This window comes from Ursus maritimus, unplaced genomic scaffold (assembly GCF_017311325.1).
Source record: "Ursus maritimus isolate PB19 unplaced genomic scaffold, ASM1731132v1 scaffold_8, whole genome shotgun sequence".
Classification (NCBI taxonomy): domain Eukaryota; kingdom Metazoa; phylum Chordata; class Mammalia; order Carnivora; family Ursidae; genus Ursus; species Ursus maritimus.
Window position 1 is genome coordinate 80,706,813 of NW_024426996.1, and position 24,593 is coordinate 80,731,405.

Sequence of the window (24,593 nt, forward strand, 5' to 3'; positions counted from 1 at the left end):
AACAAAAGAGAAAGACACAATCAGTATGACATAATATACTCTGTATTTTTAAAAACTTATCTTAAATGATAAAATCGAAGCACTTCTTGTTTCAAATGCAAAATTCTCAGGGGAGCAGTAAAGCCATCCGGCAGGATAGAACAGGTGCAGGGAGAGGACCTGCCCCCAGCCAGCACCAACAGGGATCTGCACACCTCTCCCCTCTAGTTAAGGCCCATCCCAGGCACCTCTGCCTCCCGGCAGCTGACACACTGTACTTCAGTCCACCAGGTGCTGAGTGAGTCTGGGAACTGCAGGCTTCGTGACCTGGGGAAGTGACTTACCCTCTGAGAGCTGCCAACTTCCTCTTCTGGAGAACAGAGGCACCAATGCTCACAGCTCACCATACTGTTTCAAGGACCAAGCAAGACAACCACCGTCACAGGGCACTAGGGGCACGGAGCCCAGGACTAGCTCCATATGCTCTCCTTGTCCGGTGGGGCCAATGACAAGAATCTTGTATGCCACACAGGCTATGCCAAAGGCGGATCCTTACTGGGAGGAGGGTTTGCAGTGCTTATTATTGGGAACAATTAAGTAATTAAACAAAGTAGGACATGCAGGGACTAATGAGTGGCACACCAAGGACCGAGATCAATCTGATTTCGTGTTCTCTGGGCCTACAAAAAAGTTACTGAGAACTTGACAAGGCCAGCATCTGATTACTCAGAACTTACACCAGGACTACTTTTGCTATAGTAGTTTCATACCTTTATCTCTTCAACCCCCTCTGAGCTCGTAAACCTGTCTGTCTACGCTGGCACCAGGAGCACACCTTTTCCCTCTTGCTCATCACAGGCCATCAACTTCAGGAAAGTGCTCCTGGCTGCTGATGTTCAAAGGCCTGCTGCCCACCCCTCCTTGGCTGACGCCCATGGTGGAGGGCATGCCAGCCTGCCCTGTGGAAACCAGGAGCTCCCTTCAGCCCAACTCCCTCGTGGCAGCGGTTCTGAACACAAACTAGTAAGTCCTCCCAGTGAGACACTCGGGAGGCCAATTTCAGCTGCTGTAGGTGTTGGTGGTGGCAGACATGGCTGGCATCATGGCAGAAGCTGCAACACCCTCAGCCCAGGCCCCTCCTCCCTGGCAAGGGGCTGTGGTAGTGTTTCCTTGAACCCAAAGAGATCAGTGCAGATGATGGCTCCCACCTCCTGCCCTTCTGCTTCGGGCAGAGGTAATAGCTTCCATGGAGGGTCGAAGCTGAGACGTCTAGAGCTATTCCTAAAGACCTGCTCCTTTAGCCTTTTCGATACCGAGAAGCAGCTCTTCCTCCCATGTATTAAAATCCATTTATGCTTTAGAACAACTAGGGTGGATTCAGTTTTCCAACCTGAACCCTGACAGATACAAATGGCCATCCTGGGAAGGAGGAAGGTCTAAGCATAAAGATCTTCATTTTGCAGATGAGACCATAACCCACACATGGAGCTACCGAAGGCGCTCCCTCTTCTCCCAGAGAAGGCTGGAGTGTGTGACTATGAAACTGGGGGACCATCAATCTCATCATTGGGATTATGTACTGGAAAAAAAGCTTGGGCTGACAACAGGTGCAGTCCCTATGAGGTCTATAGAAGGGAGCTCTGAATTTAGCCAGGAACAGAAGGAAAATCTGCTGTGGGCAGGGATGATCCCAGCTTTCCAGCGCTCCAACACTGCCTCACCTCCCTCCGCCACGATGGGTCATTTGACTAGGTGTGGAGACACCTGGAAGGAACAGGCCACTGCTGGCTCCCCGGCGAGCAGTGTGTGGGAACCAGGTCTCCACAGGCTATGGTGAGTCAGACCCAGGCCACTTCCGGGCAGTGCTGAGCTCAGGCCAGACCTGAGCCCCCAGGGAGGTACATTCGCTGCCTCGTCCCAAGGCTCAAGACAGGTACTCCTTACGTAACTACTGGGTAAATGAATACATAGTGACCAGAGAGCTCCCCTCACTGGTGATGACTCTGTTCCCATCTTTAACACAAAAGCTCAGAGAGGAAGCTTCTTGCCCAAAGGGTAGAAAATAATGGTGCCACAGCCTGACTGAGGGACACACGGCACTGTGACTGGTGCTCCCTCCAGCCAGCAGCTGAACCACATTAAATTCTAGAACCCCTGTAGGTGTCTGCAGGCACCCCCGAATGGCCCTTCCTCATGGCTGGGACCCTGCAGATAGACAGTGCTTCCCTGGCACAAGAGAGAGGCATGTGGGGTGGGGTGGGGCGGGGAAGCTCTGGGCCCTCTGATCTGGCGGAGAGGCCTTTAAAAGAAACAAAACCCCTGGTCTGAACAGCTGAGTTTGTACTGTGGAAGTGGCCTGAGATCAGACCCACACATCCCCCTTCACCTTTAGGTCTGGCTTCTCTCTCTTGACTATGGGATAAACTGCAGGTCAGAGAGCTGAGAGGCACGTGACATGTCTGGAGAATGGACAACCCACAGCAGGCACCCGGTTGTCTGAAGCACAGCTGAGCCTCAGAACACCTGTAAGTGCTGACACCCACGTCACAGGCCCCTGGTCACTGGGGCAGGACAAGCCCCTCTTCTACCAGTGGACAAACTCCCCGGGATCCTAGGCCTCTTGAGGCTGCAGCCAATATGCTGGGTGAAAAAACGGGACAAAACCAAGCAGGAGTCCCTGGGTTCCTCTGCAGGCAAGTGGACCCCTCGCATTTCCAAGGATGCTCCCCCAGCCAGGAGCTCTGCAAGCCGCTTGCTTTACACGACCTCCCCCACGTGGCTTCACATGTTGCTGCACCAGAAAACACAGCCCCCTCCAAGCACACTGCATGTAAGCAGCTAGTCTTTGGCTCCAACAGCTGCACACAGCACACAATTACAGATTCCTATTCTTGTAGTTACACCAGGAGTACCAGGAAAACTGGCTCGGACAGTAACGTTCCAGTCAAAGTTAGCGCTCCCTGTTTGATTCCAGGTACAACTGCTTCCCCGATTCCTGGACATGGTGACTGAGCCCTTCTTTCTTCACAGAGAATTGTGCTGCTTCACTCATTCTAGCGGTCACCGGGTGCCCCTCAGGCCCCAGATTATCCCCACAGAGATGGACAGGGCTCTGTCCTTGCCGCAAGGGAGCTTCAGTTAAGGAGACCCTTTCAACAGGTTCATGAATGAAGAACTAGGTGGGTACGGAGCCTAACACAAATAGCGTGACTCATTGGTGCGCCATGGAGACCAAAAAGACATTCCAGGGAAACCAAACTAACTTTAACAAAACACTCCTTGAAACAACAACAACAACAACAACAACAACAACAACAACACTTTTTTGAAATTCAATGAGGGAAAACAGTCTAAGCAAATACCATTTTCAATATCTTCCCCTTAAAGACTCAGTCTTAAAGAGAGGAGTAAATCTTTTCTACCAATGCATCTGTAGCTGGAACAGAGGCTGAAACGCTGCAAATGCTCATGAAGGGGTGGGCGCTTGGGTGGCTCAGTCAGTTAAGCATCTGCCTTTGGCTCAGGTCATGATCTTGGGGCCCTGGGATCAAGTACCGTGTCCAGCTCCCCACTCAAGGTGGAGTCTGCTTCTCCCTCTTCCTTTGCCCCTCCCCTGGCTCATGCACTAATAAACAAACAAAAGTCTAAAAAAAAAAAAAAGTGGTTTGAAAATCTTACATCACCTATTAAACCAGGTAAGAAAGCAAGAGGATGGAAAATATGAGCAGAGCTTTCCAATAAATGGCACGCTAGTATTTCCATCAAGTTTCCCACTGAAAACCACCAAAACAAAATAAAACATACATATTTTTTTACAGGTATCCAAAAAAATTATTGGCCAAACTGAAGGGAATACAATAATCCACAGGGAAAAAACCCACAGAAGATTCTTGAAAAACTGAAGCTTACTTATGAAAGCCTCACTGAGAAACCAAAGCCCAGGCAGGACCTGTGAGGACAGGTCATCCAGTGAAGGCCAGCTACCTCGTGCAGGCCAGGTTCAAAGAAAGTCTCAGGAATTATCAAAGAACTGACACACACAATGTATTTTCTGACCAATAATGCAATAATTCAAAGGATCAGTAACAACATGGGATGCCTGGATTGCTCAGCTGATTAAACAAGCATCTGCCTTTGGCTCTGGTCATGATCCCAGGACCCACTGGGCTCCTTGCTCAGCGGGGAGCCTGCTTCTCACTGTCTGCTGCTCCCCCTGCTTGTGCTCTCTCTCTGGCAAATAAATAAATAAATCTTAAAAAAAAAAAAAAAAAGAATCTGTAACTGCAACAAAAAGGAAATAAAACCCCCACACGTTTGGAAGTTAAAAAAAAGACTAATTTGATAAATACATGGAATTGAATGTAAAATACTAAAAAATCTGTAGGATATAGCTTAAAAAATATAATCATAAAGGCATTTATTAGAAAAGGGATGAAAATTATTAAGTTAGAAAAACAGCAAAATAAACAAAAAAAAAAAAAAAAAAAAAAAAAAAAAAAAAAAGCAGCAATCCTGAATGAAAACAAACTTATAAGGATCCACAAGCTAAAAATTGGTTCTCTGAAAGATCTAACAAACCTCCGGTGATACTAATCTAAAGAGACAAAACACAGCCAACATCAGAAGAAACGAAAAAGGAGCCATCACTACAGATTCCACAGAACATTAAGACATCACGAACAAATTTATACCAATAAAAATAAACATTTTAAATAAGATCAACAAATTCCGAAAAACTTGAGGCTAGGTACCTTCACTGTGGAGTTCTACCAAACCTGCAAGGAAGAGTAACTCCAAGATTACAAATCTTCTGGAGGACAGAAAAAAGGGTGCTCAACTCATGATACCAACACTCTGATATCAAAAACCTCATAAGGAATGTGTACAAAATAAAAATTACAGACAAACCAATCCTACTCATAAAAATAGAAGCAGAAGTCACATATAAAATAGTAGCAAACAGAATCTGGCTATATAAAAAGACCACAACATTGAATTAGTTTAACACTAAAAACCAACGTATTCTCCACTTCAATGTATGAAAGCGGAAAAACTATCCTTCTGTGGAAGTATTAAAATTCAACACTGATTCTTTTTTTCTTAAGAAGCACATTTTATTTTTTATTTATTTGAGATAACAGTGCACACGTGTGTGCACAAGCATGGGGTGGGGGCAAAGGGAGGAGAGAATCTTATACAGACTCTCCACTGAGTGCAGAGCCCACTAGATCCCACGACCCTGAGATCATGACCTGAACCGAAATCAAAAGTTGGATGCTTAACCAACCGAGCCACACAGGTGCCCCAAATTCAACACTGATTCTTGAAGAAACCTGCAGACCAACAGAAAATAGAGGGGAATTTCTCCAATCTGAATTAAGGGCATGAACAATGACAGCAATAAAACCTACCATAGAGAACTTATTTAACAGTCCAAATCTGAGAGGATTCCTTCAGTTTTGGGATGAGATAAGAATGTCCAAGACTGTCACCATTTTTATTCACCCAGCACTAAATTTTCTCTAGCCAGTGTGTTAAGGAAGAAAAAAGGAAATAGAAAAGAACCAAAATTTATTGTGTATACAGAAATCTGAAAGATTTACCTATTAAGAACTGCTACATTGAAAAACTGCATTTCTTTATATTAGCAAATAAAAACAAAAAAAAGAAAACTTTATAATACCATTTTTAATAGCTTCCTAAAAAACTACTATGTATTTAGGAATAAATCTTCTAACAAAAGATTTGCAAAACCACCACAAAGAACACTGTAAGAATTTATTAAGAGGAGCTAAAGACACCACCTCAGACCACACACAAAAGGCAATTCAAGTGGGTTACAGACTCACTTGGGGAAAGCGAAACAGTACAACTCAGGATACAGAACGGATTTTATATGGATTATCTTCAACAAATTGATAAACTCAACTGTATCAAAATTAAGAACCTCTGTACATAAATCGAAAAGAAAAAGGCAGACACCTCAGAAAAAGACACAAAACCTAACTAGTGGCAAGCTCATACTTAATCACTTACAAAGAATTCTTAAAGCAAAACAAAAACAAGGCAGAAAGGGGTCTGGCTGACTCAGTCAATAGAGCATGCAACTCTTAATGTCGAGGTTGTGAGTTCAAGCCCCATGTTGGGTGTATAGCCCACTTAAAAAGATGTCTTTTTATGCAAGGCAGACAACCAAACAGGTGGGGAAAAGACAAGGGGTTGCTCTGTTCTAGATCAATTTCTTCGGCTATTGTAGAAGTTGTATATACAACATGTGCATAAAAAAAGGTTAAAAAAAAAAAGATTTTAACAGGCACTTCACAAAAGACGAAAATGAACTATCAATGAACACGAAAGGTGTCAACCATCAGACTGGCCAAGTAAAGTGGTGATGAGCACCACAAACACTGGTAAGAATATGAACGAGCACAATCCCTTTGGAAAACAGCTTAGTATTAAATTAGTAAAAATCAAAGATACACACATCCTGGAATCCAGCAGTGATGGCCTTTTTTGGGTATGCAATGCCCAAAATAAAAGTTAATTTGGAGAGAAAATACCTAAGCAGAGATGTACGAAGTCTTTCTTACTGCATCTTACAGCATTTTTTAGTTCTCTTAATTCACTGGGGCCTTTGGAGTCTTTAGAGTTGGAAAAAGAGTCTGTGAAGTTTCTCACCCGAGGGCTCACTAAAGTTCTGAAGTCGGGCCTGGATCGGGGGATGCAGAGATTCCAGTCTTTAAGATACAGAGCTAGCTACTCCCAGCAGGGCCAAAGAGGTACACGTAATCCTGTTCCCACAGATTCTGGCTGAGCCGGTAAGGTCACCCCAATTTTGAAACTGATACATTTATCTGTTCACACTCTCCTGCAGGCGAGGCCTGGGGTCACCCTGAACTTAAAATTCATCTAATGGACGCTCCTTGTCCTGACTTAAAACTATTAGGTTTTCCAAGTGGATATGCTTAGAGTGAGAACTTCAGCCTCACATGTATTTCTCACTGTAAATTTAAAAACTGGCATTTGAATCTATTAAACAACAAAAAGTAGAGGATGGTTAGAATCAGGAGTGCTACAAAGCCCAAGACAATTATTTTATGGCTGGGAACCTGAAACCATGGTAAGGTAAGTCCTATGACCAAAATGACCGGTATACCTAGGACCAGAAAACCAGGACTCCCACCTCCCAGGCCAGTGCCCCCTTCCCCCATCTCCGGCCTCTGGCCAGCCATCCACTCCCAGGGCAGCTCCCCCTACCCTAACAGTCCTGCTCTGTATCTCCTAATGACTCTCCATGCCCAGGGAAACACAAAGAAGGTAAGGAAAGGTTAGGAAGGAGCCCTTTAGGAAGGGCAGTCTAGTCTTTAAAAAAAGAAAAAAAAAAAAAAAAATCCAAGGAACGAAAGGGGATTTCATGATGCTGGCATGTCACACAACAGAAACCAATCACTGTCTCCTTGAGGGCTGGAAGGTCTTACATGCAGAATCTTGGCTATCCCCCGGGGCTGCAGGTTGGGGACTGAGTGTCAGAGAAAATATGGGCTTCAGGTGCCTTTCCCTGGGGGGCGGGGGTGCACAGACACACAACAAGACTGGTGATTTTCAATCAAGACCAGAGTCTAAACCTCTAAATCCATCAAGACAGTTCCCAATCATTGCCCTTCTTTTCTTTTAAAGAAGCCTTGAAGCTTCTCAGCACAACCCTACTCTGAAATTGTAAGCACAATCAGAGTAAGCCCAGGCCCAGTGGGCCCCAAGGCCAGGGGGACACTCAGCTACTACAACCCCAGTCCTCAGCCACACCTGCCTCCCGCTTGCTCCACTTCACAAACTGCACGTCAGATCAAACAGAGCTCAAGAGGCATCCTGGAGAGACAGACGCACCCTTAAGGTGCAGGTCTGTGGGCTGAGTAGCTGCCTGGACCCTCACACAGGCGTGCGCCCCCACGCTGTGGAGCAGATCTCCTTCCCCGAGGACCACATGGGGCAAGTGTGCTCTTTGCCAGGGTCCACAGCTGGCGCCACAGGAAGCGGCACAAGCAGCTTCCCAAGCCCCATCCTTCCTGGAGACAAGCAGCGATGCAGGGTGCCTGCGTCCTCCAAGGCAGCTGCTTCTGTGACCCCAGAGATCTCCCACCGGCAGTGGTGGGCCAGCATTCTCATCCCCACCAGGTGTGAGGGTGAAATTCACATTTACTGGGCACCACCCTAGGTGCCAGGCACTCAAATACAGGGTGACTTTTAACCCTCCCAATAACCTACTGGCATGGAGGGCATTTCCGCATTCAGAGTCAATGAGGCTAAGTAACTTGCCTGAGCTCACACAGTTGATATAAAGTACAGAATAGGCGACTACAGAAGTGGGGTCTCGGGGCTCTCCCCAAAGAGCTTCCATGCCAGCTGTGGAAAGGCCAGGGTCACACAGACTGACTGCCCACAGGCAACAAACCTGCAACAAAGGATTTTCCAGAAACACTTTCTATCTTGGGCTCTAGTCACTGAGTGCCTGAGTTTTTCCGCACAAACCTGTGACCAAGGCCTTCAGAAGTTGGTGCTCGCCAAGGGCCCACAGCCAGGAAGGATCACCCGTCCCGCCCCAACACTTACCACAACAGAGTCATTGTGAGTCAGGTCAACGACCACAGGCTCTAACGATTCACAGGTGAGATCCACTATTTCGTCTCCAGCTTTAAAATAAAGCATTTTAACAAGCATTAGGAGAAAAGTAAAGGCATACAGCTCCAAGCTTCATTAAATGATTACAAATGGAGCACAGTCTTATACCAAACTAAAACCCCCTCAATTGATCTAGAGCATTATGTCCAATCCCTTTTTCAGGGGGGACGAGTGCCAATGAATGCCCTTTCAGAATGTTGAGTAGCGGCAGATGGTTTTTACAACTATACCAAGGGGAGGGGGTCATATCTGTGCACATGCACACCTTCAGCCCTGTGGCCTCACACTGTCACACAACTAGGCTTCAGTACCCCCACCTGCCCCTGCACAGGGGAGAGGAAGTGACCTATCTGGGAGTGCTGGGGGACATCTGGGGAAAGGACCAAGCATGCTCACCTCAGGGCCTTTCTCTTTGGCATGGACCCGCCTTAAACCTCCTTTTTGAGGCTGCCGCTTGCCCACAGGCCTCATCAGGCTCAGCTCTGCTCCCTCATCAGTGAGATATTCATCTCCGTGTGGCTCTCAACCGGGACAACAGGGTGGTGTTTACTGATCCCTTAGACACCCAGCACACCAGAATGGTTTGCCTTTGAGCCCTAGAATCCGCTGTGGTGTCCACGTGAGCACAGGACAGAGTGGGGAAGGTCCTGTGCCAACAGGTATCGGCACTTCTGTGCAGCAGGTAAGAATGAACCACAGGGGACAACTTCCATTTATATGAACTGAAAAAAGATTTACAATAATTTCTGCTTCTATTATAGCACTAAAGAAGCATGAGAGTAGGATTTTTAGAAGGAGTAGTTGTTTGGGGACAGTAACTCATAATACATTTACCAATTCAAATTTGCTTTATTTTCTTCTATTAAAGTTTCACAGGAATAAAACTCGTAATATATCAGAGATGTCGACTGTAATGTATACATAATGACCTCATCCTTTTTAAAAAATAGTCTGTGTACTGATACACTCTGAATCACAGTGCCACGCTCATTCCGGTGGACGTAATTTCTGGCTCTCACAAACAAAAGCCATACTCCCACAGGCAACGTGTGCGTACAGCACTGCACACGTGGTAAGGTGGCCTGCGGGGAGGGAAGGGCCTGACTGGACTGCAGTCAGGACCGAGACCCCTCGTGCGTCTTGCGTCCCAATCAAGGAGCCCCTCCTGAGCCAGCCTCTCCCAAAAGATGGCAGAATTCAGATGCCAGGGCATCAAGTTTGGGGCAGAGGAGAGGGGACAGCGGGGTGGCCAGGGTCTCAGCCTTTAGGCTTCCAGGAATTCACAGTGAAAAGTGAAATTCAGGAGCCACAGAGATGATACTGAGAACTTCACTTCTCTGAAGGGCCCATGAAATCTACCTTAAGACAAGCTGCTTCTCTCTACACGTCAGTTTTCAGGCATTACAGTCATTAAAACAATCTCGGTACATGCAGAGCAAAGCGACCCAATTCAGGCCATGTGTCATCTCCCTCAGCAGGCACAGGGGGAAAATCAATCTGGCCTTTGCCTATAGCAACTCCCTCCCACACAGATGGCTCTGTCCACAGATACACCTTCTTGGGAAACCGTGTCTCAATGAAAAAGAGAAAAGGAAAGCCGAATACTTCAGGAGGCCAAGCGAACTGGACGTACAGTTTCCAATCTTAAAGGTGGGCCCAGGGCAGTCTCACCTCCCCTGCCGCACATTCCCGGAAAGCTAAATGGTTAGCCCTCCTGTGCAGCTGTCAAAACCCGTGAAGGTCTCATGCCACAAAAGAGGGCAGGTCTTGCCCAAGTCAGCTTTCAGTTTGGAATGGTGGATGAGTCTGAGACTGCATAGATCTTATAAACACAAGGGCAGAACCTAACCCGTGTACAGTAAGTGTTAACTAACAGGCACTGAGCTAAGTGTTGACCTTAAGGACAACTCTACGCAGTGGTATTAGGACGATCCCGTTTGGAAGGGTAATGAAGGCTCAGACAGGTGGTGCTGCTTGCACAAGGCCCCATGGCTGGGAGGTGCCAGTGCTGGGCTCATCCATGCACGCTGCGCCGCACCAGCACCCCACGGTCACAGCATTCCCGGCAATCTTACCACTTTCCACAAGTTCTATGGGTTCTGCTTCCAAGGCCATCTCAGGGGTGGAGGCTGTTTCCCGAGTTCGCTTCTGGGCTTGTCTAGAATTTACTGTGCCACCACGACGCTTTCTCTGAGGGTATCCAAAGGAAAGAAACACTCACATGAGCTCCTGACTGATACGACTTCAACAGAATAAAAGGTCAACTCATCAAGGAGAGTAGGAGACCATGGGGCACCCGGGTGGTTCAGTTGGTTAAGCGTCTGCCTTTGGCTGTCATGATCCCAGGGTCCTGGGATTGATCCCTGCTTCGCGACCAGCTCCCTGCTCAGCAGGGAGCCTGCAGAATTCTCCCTCTCCCTTTCTTTGCCCGTCCCCCCAGCTTGTGCGCGCTCACTCTCTCAAATAAATAAAAAACCTTAAAAAAAGAGTAGGAGACCAGTGAGCCAACCTGAGGTAATGGGTCCTTCCAAAAATTGACATTGTAGGAGTACCTGGGTGGTATAATCAGTTAAGCATCTGACTCCTGATTATGGCTCAGGTCATGACTTCAGGGCCGTGAGATTGAGCCCTGCATCAGGTTCTGTGCTGAGCGTGGAGCCTGCTTGAAATCCTCTCTCCCACTGCCCCTCCACCCTCTCTAAAAACAGTAACAAAAACAAAACTTCATATTCTAGAATACTGAGTATTTAAAGAGAAATAATTCTAAACATGCAGTGAGAATATGAACTCTATAATAAAGTAAAACTTCTGTTATATCAAACTATCGGTCTGTCAAAAGTACCTGACACACAGACTCTATAGAAGCCTCTGACCCAGGTCAGGACTTGGCCAGAAACCCCACCTTTTCACCAAATGTCACAGACCTGTTCTCCTTGGATCTGTATTTGGCTTCATGAGGCCTTTTTGTTGTTTCAACCCAAAGACTCTCGGTTTCCCAAATTTCCATACACTGTGGAAAGAGGGTCTTCTCTTTGGGAATTCGTCAACCTTTAGGGGTACTAGTCAGTGCAGCTTACATTCTCACAATCATGGCCCTGAGCTCAAAGAACCAAAGTCCCCTGCCTTCTGGAAGGCTCAGGCTCTCAGCTGCCCTATCTGCAGTCCAAACTCTCTGAGCCAGCCGTCTCCCCAAATCCTTGAGCGCTGGCTTAGCTAGCATCCTCCAGCACTTCTGACCAGGATGGCCCTGAAATGCACGGTGAGAACATGCCCTGTATGGCCTTCCTCAAGAGAGACCCAACCTCCCACCTGGTCCTGTCACCTTATCATTCCCGGCCTGTATGGCCCAGGCCAATCCCAGCTCCACCTGTTTCTGGTTCTCACTCCGAAATGGGTGAGCTGGCATGTGGATGAGAGATCACCATGTATGCCAAGTATCGAGCACAGCCACATGATGTCAGCATGACCCTAACTCCTTGCATGCCTTACTAAGCATTCTGTCCCTGGAAACTCTGGAAGGATGGACACTATTGGTGATCTGCACAAGACCTAAGGGCACCCACCACTCAGTCCAACGCGTGCTGGCCAGGCAAGACAGAGATGCCTGATTCATTCTGTATTTCAACCGCACCTCAGTAGCAAATGGCAGCCTGGGGAGTGTCAGAAATTAAGATTTGGGTTTAGCAACTTTCAGTGGATCTAAGCAGCAGGGAACCATCCCCAGGAGGGCCCAGAGACAAATGGCCACAGTAGTTCAAAATTCTTCTGCCAGGAAGCTGCTCAGTCTGTCAAGGGAACTGCCACTCCAGCCTCAGCAGTCTCCGGCCCCGTGTCTACCGGCTCCCCTAGCTGCTACCAGAAGACCTGGGCTACTCAGGTCTTCCCTCTTCCTCGCTGAAGTTGTCCTTGTATTTTCCTTCCTCTGCAAAGGACCAAATATTTCTTAGGAGATACTGCTAAACAGAACCCTTCATGTCCCACCACGGCCACCTGTGTGGTTTCTGGTCCCCACCGACAGAGGCAAGCAGCAGTCACTGGCCCCTGGCTGAGGTCTAGGTGCTGGACTCGGAACACCCCACCGTGAGCACTGCAGCAACATGTGTTCTCAACACTCACCACCCCTGCCCTACATCGCACAGCAATCCTCTTCCCTGGCAGCTTCCTCATCCCTTCCAAGCCTGGACTACCCATTCCTCCCCCTCCTCATTTGGCCAATTGTTACATAGCTTTTAGAAACCTATGCAAGGGGCGCCTGGGTGGCGCAGTCGTTAAGCGTCCGCCTTCGGCTCAGGGCGTGATCCCGGCGTTCTGGGATCGAGCCCCACATCAGGTTCCTCCGCTGGGAGCCTGCTTCTTCCTCTCCCACTCCCCCTGCTTGTGTTCCCTCTCTCGCTGGCTGTTTCTCTCTGTCAAATTAATAAATAAAATCTTAAAAAAAAAAAAAAAAAAGAAAGAAACCTATGCAAATTTCACCTCCATTATGAGGCTATCCCTCACCCTCCCAGGTTGATCATCTCAGGATTCCGCAACCCCCACCCCCCCCGCAAGCCCTGCCTCCCCCTCCATCCACATTGCCCACAGGGCAAGGGGTAGGGGACTGCTAGCTCAGGGCCAGCCTCAAGAATCCCTAGAACACTGGCAGAGATTCTCCCCACTGCCCTGTCACTCTCAGCGTGGCTGTCCCCCTTTGCACTAGCAGGAGAGCTTCACAGCTTTCAGTTCAAACTGACCACATGATTTCTGCAATTCTGAGGAAGTTTAACCAACTTCTTCACAGTCACATTACAGGCTACATTGCTGTGTCTAACCAGATCCTGCCTGGGCAAGGCGTGGGCTTCAGAGGGGAGGTGCCCAGACTTAGGACATCTGTTTCCCTTCAAAGTGAGCTGCAGAGACAACCTGCAGATAAGGAACCAAGGTGGGAAGCCATCTGCCTCTTAAAAAGGTAGGTCCACGGAAACAAAGGCCCTTTTGTGTATGAATTATCAACAGTGCGCTCAGAGCACACTAGGGACTGGGGAGTGGTCAGGACAAGGTGGATCCTAGGGCAGTGACTGGAATCTACAGGATTTCTACTGCAGTTCACTCTCTCTGCCTACACGCTCCCAGCACCTCTGGAACCTGGGGAGAGAATATGAGGCTGTCATTTCCCAGCTGGTCCACCTGATATGAATCCAGTATCTCAGAAAACAGCTGTTTTGAGTTTAGATCATATGAGCAGCTTGGTCAGCAGGGAATAAACTAAGGAGGGGGAATTTCAGGCAATCTTCTCTGGAGCTCAAGGGGCTCCAGGGGACACCTGGTTACACGGCACGGCCTCTGCAGTCTGATAAAAGCTCTGAAAAGACTTTCTCCAACTTTGGTCACTGAGTGTAAGAAAACTCTCACAAAGGATCATTACCACTATGCTCATACTGGACAAAAAACTACACAGGGAAAGGAAATAGAAGGGAAAATGGAACACTGGATTGTGAAGGATTAAATAAACCAGAGCCCTGGCATTTCCAGGACACGGACAGCTGCTCTGGGGATAGAAAATTTCCAAACCCGCAGCCATTACTTCTGTCTTCAGGACACCACCCAAAACACTGGACTCCTCCAGACAACTAAGTTGTGTAGCTGCCCTCAGTCCCGCACAATTTCCTTTGAGAACAAGGGTTACTTAGAGGCACCTTTATGGTACTCTCATTAATGTGCCGTTAAGAAATAAGGTAGTTGCTTAGCCTCGAAAACAAAATTCACAAGGGGCAGTTGGTTAAATGTCTGACTTCAGCTCAGGTTGTGATCTCAGGGTCCTGGGATCGAGCCCCATGTCGGGCTCCCCACTCATCATGGAGTTTGCTTGTCCCCCTGACCCCCTTCTCACTTGTGGGCACACTCTCATTCATGAATGAATAAATAAATAAAATCTTTAAAAAGAAAATTCAGGAGCTGATGAAACTCACAGTACTCATTGTGCTCTTTGACTCCACCCTACGGAGAAGGAAGGGACCTGTTCAGAGGTTGGCAGGAAGTTGAACGTTGACCGTTGTCAACTTCTCACACCCGCTGGTTACTCATCCTCTGGCTTGCACAGCATTTGCAGCCAAGTAGATTTCCAGTATCTTTCAGTCCTAAAAAACAAGGATATCAAGGTGATAACTGCTCCCACCTGCATCATCAACAACAAAGCTCAGTTCGATCCTTAACCAGTACTTTGCTGAACACTTCATGCAACTCACGAGTTTGCTTGCATATTCTTGGGAAGCAAGCACTCTTACAGAGTATTGAGCCACCTGATCCCGAAGCCTGAGATCAGACCCATTATGCCACGGCCTGCCCTTCTTTTTGGCTGCTGAAGCCCTTCCAGAGTCCTGTGCCAGCTGCTGGGAAAAGGCAAGAGCATATGAAGTGCCACACAGAACCTTGCGGACTCCTTGCAGCCAGGATGGCATGGAGCTTCTGAGGCCAGAGCAGAGCCCAGGGCCTCTGGCTCTTTCCACAACTTCACTATTACCCTCTGGAGGAGCTAATAGTTTAGAGAAGCAGACGAGTCACCTGCCCTGATTCACCCTCACACCTGAGACTTCTGTCACTGGCTACAGGTGAGTGGGGAAGAACCAAGAAACTGTGGACTGGGAAGCTAAGTGGGAGGTTCCAGGAAGGGCAGAGAAAGCAGCAAGTGAAGAGGCTGCTGGAGAACTGGAAGGCCCTAGGATTTCATTCAAGGCCCTTCCACTGGGAGGCAGCAGCTATGCACGGTAAATTCAGTATCAGAGATGCAGTGGAAAAGGGAGCAAATGAGAAGCAAAAACACAGGGTCGGAAGCCCAGAGTCAGGGTGTCATCAGGGTAGAAGGGGCACAGCTGGCTTCTGGCGGGGAAGCCCTGAGCACTGGGCAAGGCTGAGGGACAGAGGGAGAATCAGAGCAAAGAGGAGGCTCTGTGGTCACCCACCCTGGGCAGTAGCGCTCTGGACAAGGACAGGTGTTCTCAAACTTGAGTCTGCACCAGCCTCATCAGGAAGGCTGTGAAACCGGAGTCTCTGACTCAGGAGGTTTGGGATGGAGCTCCAAATTCTGCATTTCTAACAAGTTCTGAGGCAGTGCTAATGGTGCTGCTCCCGAGGCCCCCACACAGTGTCTCCCGCCTCCCAGCGCCCCTCTACCCTACTGCCAGCACAGCTTTCTAACACACATAGCTGGCCACAGAAACTGGAACACATCTCCAGAGCCTGACAGCTGGGACTGGTCAGGCGCCTCCAAAACAGAGCAGCACCTACCTCAAAGGGTGTGTGACGATTACAGGGGCTGGCAGAGCACTTGGAACAGTGCTGCACGTTTTAAAGGCTCAATGGCTATGGGCTGATGTCGCTGACTCACTCTACCAGCACCAGTCCCTCCAAACGCACCGCCCATGGCACAGCTCCACCCCTCTGCTCAAGCCCTGAAGTGCTGTGTAATGCCGCACCCAACCCAGCTTTAAAAAGACGGTCTCCCCATCTCATTCACTAATCACTATGGCTCCTGCCCTGGGAACACAGCAATGAATAAACCCAGTCATCAGCTCTGGTGCTGTAATGGAGGTATATGAGCTAGGTGTAAGGAAACACAGGACAAGGAGAGGCCAGAAGGTTTTTCAGAAGCCTTCCTGACCACCCCACACCCCTGGCCTTTTTTACCCCAAGAGAAGCCCCTCTAGAGGGACTACCCAGCCAGCTGAGCCTCATTCTCTATTACCTGGTGGTCTGCATGTGTCCACATCTGCTCCCCTGCCACCTCATTATCCACCGTGACCCTGACTGGTTTAGAGGGATAACCTCTTCACTGCGTCACTCTATGGGGAGACATGCAGGGGACAAGCAGCATGACATCTCCTGACAGCCTCCAAAATGGGGCCGCAGGTCCTCCTACTCATAAACGACACACATGTTCCCAAAAGCAACACCTCATCTGGGAAGCCTTCCGCTGAGACTGGCGTTCAGGGTAGAGGCTCCGGCTGGGAGGGACCAAGACTGCCCGCCTGGTTTGAACGGAGGGGGAGGCGTCCCAACAGCCTCTTAGGACTCACAAGACTACCACGCTTTCTGGATTCGAACATATCTGCATAAGTTTCTGATCCCAAGAAGTATCTTACATTTGGGTGTACACCCATGATGTAGCTGTTCTGGGGAAAAGTTATCTACCTCATAGTGTGTCTCAGAATTGAGAAGAATCTTTGATAAAAATGTCACCGGCAGAGAAGGAGATCCGTCTGTTGAGCAACGGGAAATAATGCACAACCCTGGCCTTTCCATAAGCCTCTTGCTTCACTTGGTTACTTTTTAGGCTTTCAAACATGGTTAAGACCTGTCCTATGACTGTCCCAGAGGCACCCCCAATTCCTTGGCCTGCATGCCTTCCCTACTCTCTGAAACTGCCTCCTGCAGCCCTGAAGCCCCAGCAAGACCACCTGGGAGCTTCCCTGGACTGTTCTCATTCTCCACGCCCAAGGCCAGTCCAGCAATCCATTCCAAATCTGTCTGCTTCTTTTGGGCATAGTAAGAGTTAGTGGTCGGAGGGCACAGGAAGTTGGAAGGCTGGCCTTAGGGAAATCTACCAAGGGGCTGGATTTCACCAGAGAATGGAGGTGGGAAGAAGAGGGCATTCCCAGCAGACCAGTGTGGGGATGTGGAAGTGCCATGTCTAGATGGCAAAGCCAGGGTTCCAAGAAAGGTAGCCTTCACAGACTACGAAGTGTTCTGGATACTGCAGGTGACAAGGCCGCCAGGATAATAAAAAGACTAACAACAGCCGAAGCCCAGACATTACTTGTACTATGTACAAAAACACTGCTTTCCAACACAGGTCATATAACAGTCCCATCACCCAATAAGGGGGAAGGTATTATTAAGGTTACCATTTATTTTTTTTTTTTAAAGATTTGAGAGAGAGAGAGAGAGAAAACGCACACAAGCATGAGGGATAGAGGGAGAAGGAGGCAGAATCCAAGCAGACGCCGTGCTAAGCACGAGCCCAGCATGACGATCAATCTCACAACTGGGCGATCATGACCCAAGGCGAAACAAGAATCAGACACTTAACCAACTGAGCCACCCAGGCCCCTTAAGGTTACCATTTTACATGCAAGAGGGCTAAGGAACCTGCCCAAAGTCCACGACTACTAAACAGTAGCCTGGATTTAAACCAGAACAGTGTGACAGCAGAACCCACACTATCAAATAAATGCCATGCCAGAAATCAAATGTATTATTGTAGAAACAATCTGGAAAATGGATGTTTTCCAGGTTTTCAAATTTACTATGTCCAGGAAGAAAGTCCTTCCAACAATACCATCACTCCATCTCAGCAGATGGCCCATAATCCTTTAGTTTCCAAGGGAAACCCTATAGTCATTCAGCATGCCCTAAGTGCTGTGAAGGCAGAACGAGTCTACTTTGTACTTAGTTAACCCCGTGCGCAAGCAGATACTCATGTTTACTGAAGGAATCAATGACTCGGAGGTGAGAGTGGGCGTGGTGAATGGTGTCCCTACACTAAGAAAAGACCCCAGGTAGCGCATGGCACTGGGAATGGCCGCGAAACCAGAGGCCAGGAATTCCTCAACCTCTGATAGGAGGGTAAGGACAATTCACATCAAGGTATCTAGCTAATTACAGAGCAGGAGCAACGCCATAAAACTGAACTGGGGAAGGGAGAAAAGAAACAGGCATTGAGGGTAGATGGTTTTAGTCTTAGAAATGCTGGCTATGGGATATCCAGGTAGAAAGGTGTGAAGGCAGCTGTAACACTCAGGAGAGAGAACTGGAATAGAGATCGAGATTTTAGAATCTGTGTTTAAATCTGGGGAGTCAGGTAGAGCAAGAAGAGCCTATAAAAAAAATAACAAGTCAGAAACAAAGCTTTGAGAGAACCTGGAGGCATCAGTTAGACAAAGCTGGCACCCTGCAGACTAGTCACTTTCCTCAGTCTCTGGAGCACCCCTCCTGCCCCTTTTCCGCTGACTACTGAAGCAGCAGTAGTCAACAGGCAAGGGAGCCAGAATGAGGCCAGTAAGGCGGCCACAGGAAGCCAGTCACTGGTGACCAAGCAAGTGCAGGCCCAAAGTGATAGGAGTTACTCAAGAAACAAACCGGGTGGGGGGTGCCTGGTGGTTCAGTCGGTGAAGTGTCTGCCTTCGGCTAGGTCATGATCCTGGGGTCCTAGGACTGAGTCCTGCACTGGGCTCCTTGCTCCACGGGGAGCCTGCTTCTTCCTCTGCCTCTGCCTGCCGCTCCCCGGCTTGTGTGCCTCCCCGGCTTGTGTGCGTGTGTGCTCTCTCTGACAGATAAGTTAATTAAAATAAAAAAGAAAGAAAGAAAAGAAACAAACTGGGTGGGAGTAGGGTGTACAGAAGGGGAGAAGAATGCCCTAGATGAGGACTGTGTGGGTGGTGTGAGAGAACAGAAGAAAGCAAAAATGAACGGTTGGATCATAAGTCGCCTCCTAATCCACACCTCAAGGGTAGGACAACCAAGGTTTTAGAGATCTGCGTTTAAAGATGTCACCTGTGTGCTCTGAGGGCCAATGGGAGGCTGGAATGCAGACCAAGAGGAAGTAGGGAGACCAAGAGAACCCCAGGCAAGAAGAAAGGTGTATGGCATGGAGGAGGCAGTGGCAGAGCGTGGGAGCCAGAACTGCCCTTCGGGAAGGAGCTAATGAGGCCAGTGCAGACTGAACGGTCCACTCATTCTGTCCTTGTTAGAGATGGGGTTTTTCCCATTAAGTCATTATGGACACTACAGAGGATGACCCCCAACTCTAGCAGGAGTGACCCACATCATCACATATGTGGTGCATGTCTACACACACAATGGCTACAAACAACTGGGCAGGCAGGAAGCAGGAAGTGTGGGACTGGAGCTGGTTCTCCCACAGCCAAGAAAGGAAGAGTCAGGGGCGCCTGGGTGGCATAGCGGTTAAGCGTCTGCCTTCCGCTCAGGGAGTGATCCCGGCGTTGTGGGATCGAGCCCCACATCAGGCTACTCTGCTATGAGCCTGCTTCTTCCTCTCCCACTCCCCCTGCTTGTGTTCCCTCTCTCGCTGGCTGTCTCTATCTCTGTCAAATAAATAAATTTAAAAAAAAAAGGAAAGGAAGAGTCAGCAGAAAAGGGGCAGGAGGGGTGCTCCAGAGACTGAGGAAAGTGACTAGTCTGCAGGGTGCCCAAGGGAGATCTAGGATGAGCAGCTTTGTTCAGCCCAGGCATGCACCATGCAGGGCAGGCAAGGCTGACACAATTACCCACAGACACCTGAGACCTAACTCTCCACATGGGTTCCACAATCGCCAAGCAATCTTGATTCTTAGTGGCTCCCTGTGCTCCCTTCCCTCTCTCTTTCTTTCTTTTTTTTTTTTTTTTAAGATTTTATTTATTTATTTGACAGAGATAGAGACAGCCAGCGAGAGAGGGAACACAAGCAGGGGGAGTGGGAGAGGAAGAAGCAGGCTCATAGCGGAGGAGCCTGATGTGGGGCTCCATCCCAGAACGCCGGGATCACGCCCTGAGCCGAAGGCAGACGCTTAACCGCTGTGCCACCCAGGCGCCCCTCTCTCTTTCTTTCTTTTTCAAGATTTTACTTATTTGGGAGAGAGAGCATACAAGCACAAGCAGGGGGAGGGGCAGAGGGAGAAGGAGACTCCCAGCTGAACAGGGAGCCCGATGCAGGGCTCAATCTCAGGACCCTGAAGATCATGACCTGAGCCAAAGGCAGACGTCCAACAGACTGCGCCACCCAGGCGCCCCTCTCTGTGCATTTTTCTATTGGGTCACTCATACTGTGTGCCAATTACAAGGCAGTTCTCACTATAAGCTCATAACAAGCCATTCTGAGACACATGGGCAGTCTCCTGTGAGTGTGAATGAGCTAACCAGGGCAACCTCTCTATGCCAGCATGGTTAAAGCAGACAGAAGCATAAATCCTACAAAATTTCATCAGGGAAATGCCAAGTGATCAGGTACTGGCTAGTACCAATTGTCTACCCAACATCTCCTCCTTTAAAACCACAAACACATAATCATTGCCATGTTATTTTAAGTACTTCCCTAAATGGAATTTCAAAAGTAGAATTACAGAACACATGTTAAAAAGCAAGAATATATTAAAGACTTGTGTATTGCCCAACTTTCTTTTTTTTTTTTTTAAGACTTTATTTGAGATAGAATTTATTTGAGAGACAGGGGGAGGGGCAGAGGGAGAGGCAGAAGCCAATTCCCTGCTGAGCAGGGAGCCCCCCTGGACAGCGGGGCTTGATCCCAGGACCCTGAGATCATGACCTGAGGCAAAGGCAGGCAGAGGCTTAACTGACTGAGCCACCCAGGAGCCCCCGCCTAACTACTTTTGGAAGAATGTAAAAAATACCCGAGGCTGTTGGCAATGCACCAGTGCCCAGTACAGCCTGCCCTCTTGGGGAAGTGAGCATGAGCATTAAAAGTTGCCAATAAACTTTCATTTCAAAGCTTTTTTAAAAAAAAGTAAGCTCTACTCCCAATGTGGGGCTTGAACTCAAGACCCTGAGATCAAGGGTCACATTTTCTACCAACTAAGCCAGCCAGGCGCCCCACCCAAGCTTTTTATTTTTCTGATTTATTTATTTTAGAGAGAAAGCAAGAGAGAGTATGCCTGATGGGGGTGGGGCAGAGGGAGAAGGAGAGAGAGAACCTTAAGCAGATTCCGCACCAAGGACAGAGCCCAACACCAGGCTCAATCTCACCACCCCGAAATCATGACCTGAGCAGAAATCAAGAGTTGGACACTTAACCGACGGAGCCACCCAGGCGCCCCCCCACCCAAGCTTTTTAAATGGAACCTTGATGTCACTGTCACATCAACAATCAGCCCTTAGTACTTAAGAAAAACATATGCCTCTTGCTTGTTGTACAATTGAGGGTGCATAGTAAAGAGCCAGCAATCATGTGGCTGGCTGTACAAGCCCTAGAGCCTAGCACAAATACTTGATCTTCCTGCCTCAGTCTCACCATCTTTCATGTGGGAAAAATATCCCTTACCTTTGCAGCTCTTTTGCAAAACAATGACGCTGAATCAAAGTGCCCAGTACTGTTCGTAGCACCCTGAAGACAACCCCGTCAGCTGTTTAATTCACTACTTACAGCTGCCTGGTCTAGATCAGGCACCTCTCCAGGGACTAGAAATACAGCAGCGAACAAAAACAGACACTCACGGAGCGTATATTCTAAGTGGAAAAACAATCAATAAATTATGTAATAAATACGTCAGAAGAGCCAGAAATCACAGCTCTTCTTACAAGTGGTAAGCGCTAGGGCGCCTGGGTGGCTCAGATGGTTGAGCCTCTGACTCTACTCTTGATCGGTAAGATCAAGTCCTGCCTGAGCCCTCCCTGCCTGGGGCTCCCAGCTCCACGGGGAATCTGCCTGAAGAGTCTCTCCCTCCGCCCCTCCTCTCACTCACTCGCGCTCTCTCTCTAAATTAATTAAATAAATCTTAAAAAAACAAACAAGTGGTAAGTGCTAGTGGATGAGAGCAAAGAAACCATGAATCCCAAGAACTGAAGTAAGAAGTTTCTGGCTTAGTAAGACTTAATTCATTTCCAGGAAAGACTTGCTTGGTACGACGTAGCTCATCACTCTGCTTAGGCTTAGCGGGGCTGAAAAGCCAGCACAGAGGTAACAGGGCAGTCCTCTCCCAGTTATTTATTCCTAGAGAAGGCTTAGCAGCCTTGACTACTGGTCTCCCGAGATTTCCGCAGGAACTAGATGAAAGAACTTGACGAGAAAAAAAAAAAAGCAGCAGGCTTGGAGAGACAGTACTTGGTCTTATCCAGATTTATCTTATGACTTGATGAAACCATCACCAGCAATCAGCAAAGTCCCAGAGACCTGAAAGGAGCATCAGAACCAAGGAGCCATCACACCTGCTTGGCGACTTATCACCAAGGAAAATTCTTTCCTTTTCTCCTAACACAGGACCTACCAAGGCCAGCCTTCTGCTTCTACTAGAGAAAAAGAACAGCTGTCTGGATATAGAGATGGGTCTGCTTTTGTGATTCAGGCCTTGAGATGCAAGGGTCAAGAATTAAGAGTGAACTTCAGTTTTTCAAAAATCCATGAAAAAAAATCAATAAAAAGATTATTATTGAGCCTTAAAAATAAAATTCTGACACAGACTCCAACATGGATGAACACTAAAGACATTATGCTCTGCGAAAGAAGACACAATAAGACAAATATTGTATAATTCCTCTTATAAGAGGTACTGAGAGCCATCAAAAACAGAGACAAATAGAATGCTGATTGCTAGGGGCAAGTAGGGAGGGGGAACAGGAAGTTACTATTTAATGAATACATGAGTTTCTGTCTGGGAAGATTAAAAAAAATTCTGCAGATGGATGGTGGTGATGGTTGCACAACACTGTGAATTTACTTAATGCCAATGAACACCTGAAAGTGGTTCAAATGATCTATGTTATATAACATATACTTTACCACAACCAAAAATTAAAAATAAACTTCACCAAATACTCTTTTTCTAGACACTTTAAATAGACAGGGTTTAGTCAATTACTCAGAAATGCTCTGCAGTGGACACAGCCCCAGAAACATCTGTAAGGAATTCGCCTATAGAAAGATCCTCAGTCTCTCCCATCCATGCCCTGGGATCTCCAGGACACCTATGACTCAAACACAGCCCAAGCACACCTTGGCTCCTCCTCTTCTCAAAGAAGCTGTTCTTACGAATTTCTCTATAGTTTCAGTTCAGGATTATGAGGAACTCCCTCCAAACACTAGGTTGACCCTTTTGTCGATGAAACCCCTGGGAGTGGGGACACCTTAATTCTCTAACAGCTGCGCCTGATGAGGTTATATCACTAATTGATTTGGAGGATCTTATCTTCAAGATAAAAAGCTTTCTCACAGCAAAGGAAACAGTCAACGAAACCAAAAGACAACCAACAGAATCGGAGAAGATATTTGGAAATGACACATCAGATAAAGGGCTAGTATCTATAAAGAACTTAACAGACTCAATACACAAAGAACAAATAATCCAATCAAGAAATGGGCGGAAGACGTGAACAGATATTTCTCCAAAGAAGACGTACAAATAGCCAACAGACACAAGAAAAAGAGCTCCACATCACTCGGCATCAGGGAAATACAAATCAAAACTGCAATGAGATACCACCTCGCACCAGTTAGAATGGTTAAAATTAACAAGTCAGGAAATGACAAAATGTTGGTGAGGATGTGGAGAAAGAGGAACCCTCTTACACTGCTGGTGGGAATGCAAGCTGGTGCAGCCACTCTGGAAAACAGTGTGGAGGTTCCTCAAAACGTTAAAAATAGAGCTACCCTATGACCCAGCAATTGCACTACCAGGTATTTACCCCAAAGATACAAATGTAATGATCGGAAGGGACACCTGCACCCCAATGTTTATAGCAGCAATGTCCACAATAGCCAAACTATGGAAAGGGCCCAGATGTCCATCGACAGATGAATGGATAAAGAAGATACAGTGTGTGTGTGTGTGTGTGTGTACATACATACAATGGAAAATTACACAGCCATAAAAAATGAAATTTTGCTATTTACAATGACGTGAATGGAACTAGAGGATATTATGCTAAGGGAAATAAGTCATTCAGAGCAAGACAATTATCATACGATCTCACAAATATATGGAATTTAAGAAACAAGGCAGAGGATCATAGGGGAAGAGAGGGGAAAAAAAACGACGAAACCAGAGAGGGAGACAAACCAAGAGACTCTTAATCACAGGAAAAAACTGAGGGTTGCTGGAGGGGTGGGGGGATGTGGTAACTAGGTAATAGACAGACATTAAGGAGGGCATGTGATGTTATGAGCACTGAGTTTTATGTAAGACTAATGACTCACTGGCCTCTACCTCTGAAACCAATTAATATATTATATGTTAATCAAC

At 47.7% G+C, this 24,593-nt stretch overlaps 1 protein-coding gene across 4 annotated transcripts in view; it reads right to left on the reverse strand.

Moving 5' to 3' along the window:
* Nucleotides 1-24,593, reverse strand: part of LOC103676619 (E3 ubiquitin-protein ligase RNF4) — a 207,227-nt gene that overhangs the window by 176,221 nt on the left and 6,413 nt on the right. For all 4 annotated transcript variants that reach the window (XM_040625119.1, XM_040625117.1, XM_040625118.1 and 1 more), the window contains exons 2-4: nt 14,601-14,768; nt 10,731-10,845; nt 8,587-8,666 (exon numbers count right to left, since the gene is read on the reverse strand). In XM_040625119.1, the coding sequence (XP_040481053.1) occupies nt 8,587-8,666; nt 10,731-10,845; nt 14,601-14,609 (204 nt within the window). In that variant the 5' untranslated portion in view covers nt 14,610-14,768. The remainder of the gene's footprint in view (nt 1-8,586; nt 8,667-10,730; nt 10,846-14,600; nt 14,769-24,593) is intronic.